Consider the following 12,532-nt stretch of genomic DNA (forward strand, 5'->3'; position numbering starts at 1 on the left):
CTTGCGCACAGTTGTTTCAACTGCCGTGCCGGAAGTAGGAATCGAACTGCCAATCGAAAGCCTACGTGTTAAAATGTACGTTGATTCATTAACCCCCCCCCCCCCCCCCACTTCTCACAAGAAGAGTGCACAAGTGTTGATAATTGGTTTTTTACCCTTCTATCTGGCAACAAAACTGACACCTTTTTGCAAGGAGTCATGTTTGCATAGACCGCAATACCTGCAGTCATAATACAAACAAAAGAACATAACTCTGATAATGTGCACTGTCCTGATAATGTACACTGTCCTTGAGGACAGTGCACATTATCAGAGTTATGTTCTTTTGTTTGTATTATGACTGCAGGTATTGCGGTCTATGCAAACATGACTCCCTTGCAAAAAGGTGTCAGTTTTGTTGCCAGATAGAAGGGTAAAAAACCAATTATCATATTTTTACTGGCAAATGAGGTCCCCATAGTGCACAAGTGTTGTCATCATATCTACGCCTCTATATAAGGAACGAAACACAGGTGGACTTCTCCACAAAATCTGGCTGTCGCCTGATGAAGCTAGTTGTAATTACTGGCGAAACGTCGTACTCAGATGGTAAATGTTTTGGCTTGGCTCTCCAACACACCGGTGTGCTGTACTAGTGACGAATTGGCATGTTCTGTTTACGTGACAACCCTTACTAATTGGCTGTGTCGGGCGGTGGCTGGTTTGATGACACATTTATATATACACTATCTAACCCAAAAAACTTATGTTATGGATGATATTGGTTGTGAAAATACTTTTTGGTTCTTTCGGTATGAAAACTTCAAATCTAGATTGGTTCATCATGAGACCTCCTTTGCCAGTACCAAAATATACTAATAGGGTTTTTCCCCTTTTTTTCTGGCAACAAAACTGACACCTTTTGCAATGAATCATGCTTACATTAACCACAATACTTGCAGTCAAATGCAAACAAAAAACAATACTCTGATAATTTATGCATTGTCTTTGAAACTGATTGGTCCACACCAGAGACAGCTTTCTTTGGAGCCTAGTCTCATATGGTGTTCGACCAGATGACGCCAAAAGGCGCCTTTCCTTGCAAAAGGTGTCAATTTTGTTGCTAGAAAAAAGGGGAAAACCCCTATTAGTATCTAGATTGGTTGTGAAAACTTACGTGTTAAACTGAGGAAGACCAGTGTTTACTTCCCATAAAATTACATATTTTTTTTATCAACTTTAATGGTGGCCACAACCAAGTCAGAGCACCAAGCGGGTAATGTTAAGACCCAGTGAAGACCCAGTCAGGGGACTGGGTAGCTCAGGTCAGAGTGCTGTGCAAGCGTTGTTGACCACCTAGGTTTGAATATAGGTAACCACCTATGATTAAATTGGGTTCTCAAGTATAGTCGTTGATGGTCTCAGACTGGTCACCAATTAATACAAAAAAATAAAACCACAATTTTAATGTGGGTTATTCTAGCTTCGAGGACTAAAATAAAAGTAAGTTGAATTACAACATGACAAACACCTCTCTCTACAGTAGGACATAATAATACTACAATTTATAACGCACGCAATGTTGTGGACAGAAGACACAATTCTGAGGTGCAGAGCCAAGCTTAGTGTCAAATTTTATCGCGCGTCCAGTGAGACTGAGTTAAATGTAGAGCTAATGAGATGTACCTTTAGATGTTTTTTGAACAAAGAAAATTATTGATCGTTACAGATGTGAATATGGATGACATTCCAGATAACAGGGGCTGCGACACAGAAACGACAAGAAGCTATTACGATCCTTGTCCTGGGAGTTTCAAGGAGGTTCTGCGTTGGAACTGCTAAGGTTTCTACGATTCATTGAAGTGTAAGGCGTCAGCAGAGAACTTAGGTACCCTGGGTAGGTGGATTTTATGGCACGGTAGCAGAAGCAAGCGTTCTTGAAGGTAATTCTGGTCGAAATGGGAAGCCAATGAAGGGCTAGCAGGATGGACAGGGAGTCAGGGTGAGGGTTGCAGGGGCCTTAGACATCTCGGGCAATGTGATTTTGGAGGCATTGCAGCATATTTTGGTTGCTTAGAGTGGACCGGATGCGGACTGAGTTGCAATAGTCGAGCCATGACCCAACGATGATGCAGACGAGAATATTTGCAATTTTGGAGGTGATGAGCGGTAGATGTTGTAGGGTCCTGAGATGATAGTTGCAGGACTTGAGAACGAGGTTGATATGAGTTTCGAAGGGGAGAGAGTGGGATCCAGAGTGACGCCGGGAAATGTCAGATGGTCAGAGAACTGAATTAAGGAACCAGCGATTTAGATTACCGAGTGGAGTGAGAGTGAAGCGAATCTTTTCCTAGTGCCAATTAATATGGCCTCGGATTTGGTAGACTTTAGGGAGAGGTCATGATATTGAAGCCAGTGCTGTAATCCGGTTGAGCAAGCGGAAAGACGGTCGATGCCCGAGATGTTTGGAGGCGATGAGAAGAGTGTCGTCAGCGTAGCAGTGGTAGCAGATATTGAAGCTGTCGATCAATCAGCCAAAGGGAGGTGAATAGGCGGAAAATAGCAGGGGGCCCAATACTGAGCCCTGAGATACTTCGCATGTCAACAGAATTTCGTCAGATGAAGTAGCTCCCACTTTTTTTGGTGAAACACTTGCTGGAGAGAAATTAGGAAATCCAGTTTGGTTGCAGTTCTCCTGATCCTAAAGTCGGACTCGAGGAGATTGATTCGGGCGTTTGTGGTTCAAGGTGTCAAAGGCTGAGGAAATGTCAAGGCTTACGAGTAAAGCAATTGAACCGGAATCGATAACGCCGAGGATGTCGTCCAGGATCCTATTGAATAAAACTTGCGATAAGCCGATTGAAAGGGGCATAAAAAATTCTGTGAGAATGTGATTTGAGGCTTGAGTTGGGTGAGAGCGAGACGCTCAGTGAGGTTGTTGATCGGACAATAGTTAAGACTGGGCAGCAGAGTCCAAGCAAGGTTTTTTGAACAACCTGGCCGACCTTTAAGGTAGGCGGAAAACAACCAGTGGAAAATCAGGCATTGGCAATGTTGGTAATAATGGTTGCAAGTTCCATGGCGCAGCAGCCGAACAGATGGCCAGGGAGAGTATCCAGAGGAGATGTCTTGATTTGAAGTGAACGGATTAGGGCCAATACATCTTTTGAAGAAACTGGTGTGAATGAGTTTTGACTGCAGGAATTCATATTCTTTGCTTCTTTCGGTAAAGTCACGTAGATAGAAAAATAATCATAATAGAGTGAATAAAAATTTAATAGAAATAAATCGCAATGACCGCTTGTGTTGCGATCGAAATGTCGTGGTTTTAATTTTTCTTATTTCTATTTTTAATAACTTTCTTATTATTTTTCTATCTATGTGACTTTACCGAAAGAACCCAAGAATATGGTGTGAATGAGGACAAGAAAATAGTTTGGTGAGTGGAGGGCAGGGTGATGATGACGTATGAATGGTGATTGGTTAGGGATGACTTGATGGAGTCCGCAATAGTGGTGAGCTTCTTAAGGCTGAACGAAGCTGCAAGGTAGTATTGTAAAAAGATTATCCTGGGTGGAGCAGAGCCTTGAGGACTTTCCATAGTATTCGAGGGTTGCGAGAGATGGTTTGGATTCGTTCAGAGATGTATGCAGAGCGTGAGATGAGAATTAGTGCGTTAGCTGTCTCGTAACGCAGCACGGTAAAGAGTCCGGTCAATAGTTCATCCGCTATGTACAAGAGTCCTTTTGAGCCGCCTTCTCATTTGCTTGGGCAGGATAACAAAAATCATGCGAAGGTTATCGAGTAGTTTGAGATTTTAGGGGGGCGACCTTGTTGAGCACAGCCATAAGATCAATATGTAACTGCTCGGCACAGATAATGGGGTCGGGTGATGGTGAGAGGATGGAGGGAGAGTTTGCGATTAGATTTTGAAGAGTGGTGAAATTGATGTGACTGAAATTATGCGAAAGATGGGTGATCTTGGGGATGAGTGGCTGGGGAGACTTAATGGAAGTGATGATGAGGCTATGGTCGGAGTAGAAAATGGAAATTGACCGTAAGAAGAAATGCGATGATCAGAATCCAGCTTCATGATGAGGTCAAGCATGCCCTTGCTGCCAGTGGAAGAAACACGGTTAGGGCCCAGGTTGAGAACTTCCAAGTTATCGGAATTGAGAGTGTCGGCAAGGTAACCGTCAATGGTTGATTGGGTCATGCCAGGGCAGTTGAAATCGCCGGTAAGCACGAACCAATGGGATGAAATGGGAAGGGAGTACATGGGTCCGATAAGAGGTGCACTAAATAGCACAGCTTAGAGGCAATCAAACTGAGCTCAACAGTAATTACGTGACGTAATTTTCTGGTATTTAATATTATTTCATGTACAGGCTCACAGTGAGAGTTCCATGTGGAAATTTCCTTGCCTCATGACATGATGCCAGGAGCACAATTTTTGAGTATAATTGGGAATCAAACAAAATCAAATGTACATCATTTATAAATCATGGGTAGCTCATAAGCATGCGTTTTCCACGAAGCAGGATACGAATTTGACATTTTCCAACAGCAGCACTATCCAACCAGTTAACACCCCACCACAGACTGGCAATCACAGTCATCCACACAACCCACCTGGAAGATTTCCGGGCGCAGGGTGGTGAGCCTGTTGTCGGAGATGTCGATCATCTTCAGCGTGTCCTCCAGGCCAGCGAAGACTCCGGCGGGGAGTGTCTCGAACAGATTCCCGCTCAGGTTGAGCTCCTTGAGCCGCCGCATGCCCCTGAAGGCGCCAGGCCGCACGCACGTGATGTGGTTTGCGTCCAGGGCGAGGCGCGTGACCTCGGAGGGCAGGTCGCGGGGCACCTCGGTGAGCCGCGCGCCGCTGCAGCGCACGGCGAGCTCCCCCAATGGCTCGGCCGAGCACCGGCACGCCTTGGGGCAGAACGGCACGCCGGCCGAGGCGGAGCGGCTGCACGAGCACACTGCGGCGAGCACGCAGCAGCAGGCGTGTAGAAGCAAGCAGGGCGGCACGGCGGAGCGCAGGTACGCGCCGTAACCCGGGCCATAGTAGCCCCAGCCGTGGCCCATCGTCGAGCGGCCGCGGGTCGCGCAGAGTCACGCAACCCACATGCACCAGGTCCGGCACGGGGGTGATCTTCTGCCCTGGCCGTGCGATCTAAAGGTTCCGCTTCTCTGCGATCGTCAGCGCTGCGTGCACCTCCGGGTGTGTGTGCGCAGGTGCCGGACAAGCGTCAGGGTCATGAGCTGCCTTGAGACAGCGTGGCAGGAGAGAGGCTCGTGTTGGCATGCTTCACGACGCTCACCCTGGCTTGCCAGTCTTGTTGCTTCTCGCGGCGATGTTGCAGGACCTGGCATGAGCGGGCACGTGGAGAGCCGGGTGCCACGTGGTAGGCGGTGTCGTGGTTTGCCGTGCTTGCCGTGGTGTGCCCCAGTATTAATGTGCTCAGCGCTGGTACCGCCATCCGCCACGTCTCCCACCTCGCCACACATTACATAGCTTCAGCAGCAACAGAAAAACACAACATCACGTTCTAGCAAACACTTTACAAAAATAGCTCTTGCTGATTAATAAAATACTTCAGGATTCATTATATTCACCAACCGTTTTAACCCTGCATTAACATGGCTTAAAACATTATTAAGACATGATCATTTGTAACTGTCATGGTTTGTATAATACATGCCATGGCACAATCAGAATTACTGTATCAAACAATAGTGGTAACATCATAGCATTAGCTGTAACAAATTACGCACATCATCCCCCCAGGATAGATACAAAGAGTGATATTCTGTGAGAGGATAACAGTCCACTAAGGATGTGAAGTATATCACTGGAACAGGACCATAAAAGAAGACAAGTTGAGTAAAGAGCTACTTTGACATGTCAACATTCAAGCCTTTAATGACAACTGTCTGTTAACTCAGGAAGATAGAAAAACAATATATTAACTTGTAATTGTTATATTCTTTGGTTCTTTCGGTAAAGTCACGTAGATAGATAAATAATATAAACTAAAGTGAATAAAAATTTAAAAATGTAAAAATAAAATGAAAACAAAAACCACGATGTTTTGATCGCAGCACAAGCGGTCGTCATCAGGAAAATGGGGAGTTATCCTCTAAAGGCAAACTGTTTATAAAGGTTTATGGATGGGCGTAGCCCAATTGTGTCAGCAGCATGGGTGGGGCAGCTAATGTTAATGTAGGCCAGTAGTAGGTCTCCACCAGGAAATCATTGCATCTCGCTCCACACACCCACACTGCTGACGGTAGAGGTTGACAAGAAAACACAAATTAAGTCATGACCCAAAGAGGTTTATGACATCCTTCCAATGATTTCTGAGTTTATAACCATCATCTCGGTTGAAATTCTGTCTGTGTCTGTATATATGGATGACTTCATGAACAAATCTTTGTTGATAGCCAGTAGGCTTGCAAAGTACCATCGTCTTAGAAAAATCAATTTCGTGTGAGCCAGTACCATTAAAATTATGATCAGCCACAGCAGAAGTATTGGCCCTACCGTGTTTCAAATCTGGCTTATGCTCACGAACACGGTCCGAGACATGTCGCTTAGTTTCCCCAATGTAACTGCTGCCGCAGATACTGCTTAGTTTGTAGACGCCGGGATATTGCATGTCAGGAATCTTGTCCTTCACAGATGGGATCAGATCTCGAATTGTATGTACTGTGTTAAATCAGACCTGGATCTTGTGTTTGTTTATGATTTTGGAAATATTTTTGGTTACCCCTGCTTTGTATGGCAAGATGGTGGTTTTGATGAGATTCTCAGATGGCTCTTTCCTCACGGTTGGGGTGATGGCTTTGCGGATTGTGTCGTCAGAATATACATTCGCCATGAGAGCTTGGTGTACGTGTTTCAGTTCACTGGTTCGGTGTTCATGGTCGGAGATACAGTGAGCTCTATGGTGTAGCGTTTTTATGAGGGAATTTTTTTGGGATGGATGGTGGTGGGAATCATGTTTTAGGTAGGCGTCAGTATGGGTTACTTTCCTGTAGATAGAATGGTTCATTGAGCCATCTGGTCTATTTTTGATTAGAACATCCAAGAAAGGTAGCATGCCATCCTTTTCTACCTCCTTGGTGAATTTGATGGCTGGGTGTATGGAATTAATGTGGTTGAGGAATTGGTTCAGAGCCAGTCGGCCATGTGGCCAGATGACAAACGTATCATCCTCTTCCACAAGGACGCGCGTAGAATGGATGCCTGGATGGCGTCCGTCTCCAAAATTTCCATGAAAATATTGGCTACAACCAGAGATAAGGGAGAACCCATTGGGGTGCCTTCAGTTTGTTTGTAGAATGTTCCATTCCAGATGAAGTATGTATTGGTGAGACAGTGTCTCACCAGGGCCGGTACATAAGCATTCAATCCTTGTTGAACCAAATCTTCAACGATTGCAATGGTATTGGGCACAGGAACTTTGGTGAACAATTAAACTACATCGAAACTAACGAACAAATCATCTGGGGACAGTGAGATATCTTTAATTGACGATTCGAGGTGAGCTGCGTTAAGTACAGAAGAGGTGGTCTTACCAGTGAATGGCTGCAAGGTCTCAGACAGATATTGGGCCAGTTTGTCGGTGGGTGAGCCAATGGTCGAGACGATGGGACGAAAGGGTGTACCTTGTCATTGTTTTAGAAACATTTTAAAGGTACATAGTTAACTTCGGGGTACAGTTCCAGGCAAAGAAATGATCCAACAACTTGGATTTTCTAGGGTTAATGCTTCAATTCCACAACAAGTTCAAATCCGTTGCAGGTTTACTTCAACAATACTGTAACTTCCACCCAAGGTGTGACTTCATCCAGTCATACCTGGCTTTGCTGGTAATAAATGTATCAATATTGCATTGCATCATACCAACAAAGCCAGGTATGACTGGATTTATGGATATCCACTGCTGCCACCAGTCCTCACCATTGCCTCCTTCTGCTGGAACCCATAGCTGTTGCCCAGTCACAACACTCAAAGTGTTTATTTTGCAAAGACAAACAGATCCATTGATTGTACATCAAGGAACACTAACACGTGGTGTGAGTTCAGAGCACTGTAACACTATCAGGGATCTTTGATCATCGGCTCACAATTGGATAGAGCTTCATTGTGAGACTGACAGCACTTGTACTAGAAAAAAAAAGTAAAAAACATTCCTTCTCAAATGAGCACTGGGGCAGTGCTGATCTCCACTGACTGTTCTGAACCAGTGGTGAAAAATCCACAATCCTATTGCAGGAGCCAATCTCTCTATATGATGAACATTGTTGACTTCCCACAAAGGTGGTAATAATATTATCGATAATGAAGGGATAACTTAATAGATCCCTAATCAGGATTATTACTTACAATTTTTTCAATGTGTTTCCAGCATAATTCAGGGAATAATTCAATGTGTGGATTTAAATACATCGTTATGCTCACAATGTGCATCTAAGAATCGATTCGTTATGATTTATGCTGGTATACCTTCCGGCGAATATGAGAATCACAATTGTATTTATCCTGGAAAAATCCGATGAGCTATGCAGTTCTTTTTCACAGATGTCCAGTAATGGCAGGTCACAAAGTTACAACAACAAACAATACAAAAAAACCGATATACGTGAAAAGTATAGGAAAGGTAAGCAAATCACTAAAAATGTATGAATACATAAATATACTAACACTAAAGTTTGTTTTTATTTTTGTTTTATTTAACCAGGTAAAGCCCCATAAGCTAGTTATTTTTAGGAATTGACCTGACCACAAATGATAGCTCAACGACATGGTTTATCACGTGAAAATGTATAACAGCCAAATTTAGCGCTTTTTTCTAATTGTGGAGGGAAAAATTGGAGGACCCAGAGAAAAAATCCATGCGACCACGGGGAGAACATGCAAACTGAAAATATACAGAAGTTAGCGTTGGGATCAAACCCACAACCTCCCGTATACAAGGTGAGGAAAATAACATCATGCCACGAAATTTGGTCATGAGACGTAACAAATAAAAGAAAAATACAAAAAAAATGGTCACTTCTTGAAGCAAATCATAACCCTGAATAAGAACAATTAATCAAACCGCTAGGAGGGTAAACTGATATAAGATATTGATTTAAAGCTTTCGTGACTACAGGGATGCATAGTATTGGTTCTTTTGGTAAAGTCACGTAGAAGGGAAAAAATAAAATAATAAAAATCTAAAACAATAAAATTATCACGACGTTTAAAATTATCACGACGTTTTGACTGCAACACAAGCAATCATCATCAGGTGTGAAATCCACAGCAATAAATTTTGAAAAAAGTAGCGGTTTTTTCAAAATTTCTTGCTGTGGATTTCACACCTGATGATGATTGCTTGTGTTGCAGTCGAAACGTCGTGAGAATTGTATTGTTTTATATTTTTATTATTTTATTACTTCCCTTCTACGTGACTTTACCAAAATAACCAAGAATATGATACAAGATTATTGAGCGTTTTGCAACAAAGCCAGCTGGCTGGGATCTATGAACATAGATAAATCCAATAATCGCAAAAAAATGTTAAAAATACAACAATATTTAACAATACGAAACAACCATCTATCCGTAACGAACAACTAAATAATTTTTTATGCGTTTGAAAAAATCAGATTACACTGACACTATAAGCAGAGGTTGTAAAACCATGACGCATTGTGAGGTAGTTGTGGCCCAAAAGACTCATGTCCTTACCAGATAACTGAGCCAGCACCTCTGAGATCCAGGGTTACGGCACTGGGCTTACCCCTCGTGTAATGAGTTAGATGGTTTCTGGCTCTCAGCTCAGTCACTGTTGATTGCACAGAAAGCCCATCATAAAAGTGCCAATGGATCTTTATTCGGCCAAATCCAGCTATGCTGCTGCCACGGCTGCTCGCAAGATGAAGGGGAAATGACTGTGGACACTCGTCTGCAGTTGCCAGAGTGTGCTATATAGACCAGACGGGTTCCTGGTGGCTTTTGGAGTGAAGATGCCACACTGCTGCCAGCAATAGCTCTGCCCCCCCATTATTGTCATCAGTGTTGCATCGTTCTGTACGAAAAAGTAATAGCTCACATTTACAACTCTCGCACAGGCTGATTCCAGCAGAGCAATCATACGACTGCGTAACCAATCTAAATACCACTCCATTGCCTTCATGGACCCCTTAGCATTTTATGGATCTTATGTTAAATACTTAGCTTGGAGAACCCTTGCACTGGAAACCTTGATCAGTGGTTCCCAGTTTTAGAATCTGGAAGTAACCAGAGGGCAACTAGGGTGGTAGGTGGAGTGGCACACACACATAATCAAGCTACCTAAAGGCGGACGAGCAGTCTGAGATGGAGCAATCGTTTATCACCGATATCTGCCTGCAGGTAAACACGGTGGTGCATGTGGGAGGCAGCACAGCGAGTAGGTTGCTGATTGACACATTTGTATTGCTATTCTTCTCCCATGCACGGGTTTCCTATGGTCACTTCAGTTTTCTCCCATTATACCAAAAATGCATATAGAATGTTCCCAAGCATATCCCAAGCAGGACCCGTTAGAACAAAAGTTTACGTTTAATTAGTGAGGCTTTCTTCTGTAAATAGTTGTATTGTCATTAAGGGCAGAGTATATGATTGCAGACAGTAGAATCCTCTGTTTCATTCTAGCATTTTCGTAGCAGGACATCATCAGTGTCAATGTCCTTCTCAATCAGGATGATGGGAAAGCAGAACATGAATTAAATATCTGGTAAATTAAACGTTTATTTTATTTATGGATACATTTTGTACTACAGGATCAATATGAATCACACTTTGATGATTGTACATCTAAGTTTTGTTCGCACCAGTAGCAGGATTTTTTCAAAATATTTATTGATCCAACAGTATGAACCACCAATCATTTATGACCAACTATCGCATTCGTTTCATCTGGCTGGTAAAAAAGAGGCAGAATGTTCGGAATAAAAATTGTGTAAATGAACAGAACTATATACAGGAAAAACACCCAAAAATAAACAGGGTGATGCAGTTGTAACACATGTGCCTCGCAGCAAGAAGGAACTGGGTTTGATTTCCGACTGGAGCACCTTTTTACGTGGAGATTGTATGTTTTCACCCTATTCTGCATGCGTTTCTTTCAGGTTCTCCGGTTTCTTCCCACAGCAAAATAAAATATATACACAATGTAACTGGAATTGGTAAAATGTACCCAATGGTCAACAATTATCTGCTATTGGGATTGCACATCGCAACATCACCCCCTACCGTAAAATACTTGGCAGGACCCTCCTGAAAAAGAGTCTTGAGACTCAAGGCTTTCCTGTGTAAACAAGTATAAAAATATAGAAAAATGGTACGAATGTACAAGCATGTCATTTAGTCTGCAATCAACGGATTTTAACTTAGTGACTTATCAGGATGTGCCAATATCTGATTAGCAATCGGTAAAGCCAATTGTGTTCCTATGTATTAATTCAGTGAGACATTTTCAATTGCCAATCATTATTGAGAATTCATCTCCATGTACATATTTTATGGTACTTGTTGACCATGCAAGAACAGAATAATATTATTTTGATTAAAGTATGTAGCTACAATGAGACAGAAGGTTGTTCTTAATAACAATAAGGAATACATTTCACACGTAGCTTTAACCATATTATGCATTTTATAGTTTGTGGTGTAACTCTTAAAAGTTATATAGCACATATGTATATTGTGTGCATATTTAACGATAATATACAAAGTTTCTTCATGTTCAAATTGGTCCCGAGATATTGGTGAAAATTCCATATTTCTATGGCTGGGACCAGTCCAACTAACGTGGACTTATCATAGAGTAACACTAACTTGATCAACCCCAAACGGGTGATGTTCTTTGTTGACCTCTGACTGCAAGTCCAGTACTCTACAGCATAGCATATTTTAATTACAGGATCCTGATCATTCATATCCAACGGAAATCCAAAGAGGGCAAATATACTGGCTGAAAATAAATAATATTTGGTGCGAACTGGCGTTTTCAAGGGGGGCGCTCGAGTGTTCATGTTGTCTCTTGACATTATTCATCAATGTATCATATCAGTTGAATGGGTGGTGCATGCCTGCAATCTGGGGTTTTGGAGGCAGGGTTGATGGATCACACGTAGAACACCATGTGCTGTGAGACACTCAACCTTCCAAGCTGTGAGGTGGTAAAATGGCAGTACAGCAAGTGGGTTCCTTATCCAACTGTGTGTGTTTTGAGTGTTATCTGCTCTTATACATGGGTTAGCTCCAGATTCTCGGGGGCTCCTACTAAGTTGAAAATAATTGATTCTGAGACCCAGTGAGGCTTTCCTTGAAAAAAATGTTGAATCACATTATCATGTAATACTTTGGCAATTGCGTACCAGACAATAGTTTGCCAATGAGAGTTGATAACACAAAACTGGTCCAAAACTGTCACTGCACAATTACTATTCGAAAATATTGATAATGAGCACCTTTGAGCTGAGATAATAATAAAAAAAAACTTTCCAGAGA

At 42.6% G+C, this 12,532-nt stretch overlaps 2 protein-coding genes across 8 annotated transcripts in view; one reads left to right on the plus strand and one right to left on the minus strand.

Moving 5' to 3' along the window:
- Positions 1–12,532, plus strand: part of LOC133344908 (uncharacterized) — an 842,858-nt gene that overhangs the window by 567,201 nt on the left and 263,125 nt on the right. The window lies entirely within an intron of this gene.
- The window catches only part of LOC133344903 (leucine-rich repeat-containing protein 3B-like), a 31,512-nt gene that overhangs the window by 7,738 nt on the left and 11,242 nt on the right, over positions 1–12,532 (minus strand). For all 6 annotated transcript variants that reach the window (XM_061555220.1, XM_061555224.1, XM_061555223.1 and 3 more), the window contains one exon: positions 4,612–5,497. In XM_061555220.1, coding sequence (XP_061411204.1) covers positions 4,612–5,067 — 456 coding nt within the window. In that variant the 5' untranslated portion in view covers positions 5,068–5,497. The remainder of the gene's footprint in view (positions 1–4,611; positions 5,498–12,532) is intronic.

Source organism: Lethenteron reissneri, chromosome 20, assembly GCF_015708825.2.
Source record: "Lethenteron reissneri isolate LAM-NWPU_2019-01 chromosome 20, ASM1570882v1, whole genome shotgun sequence".
NCBI classification, from domain to species: domain Eukaryota; kingdom Metazoa; phylum Chordata; class Hyperoartia; order Petromyzontiformes; family Petromyzontidae; genus Lethenteron; species Lethenteron reissneri.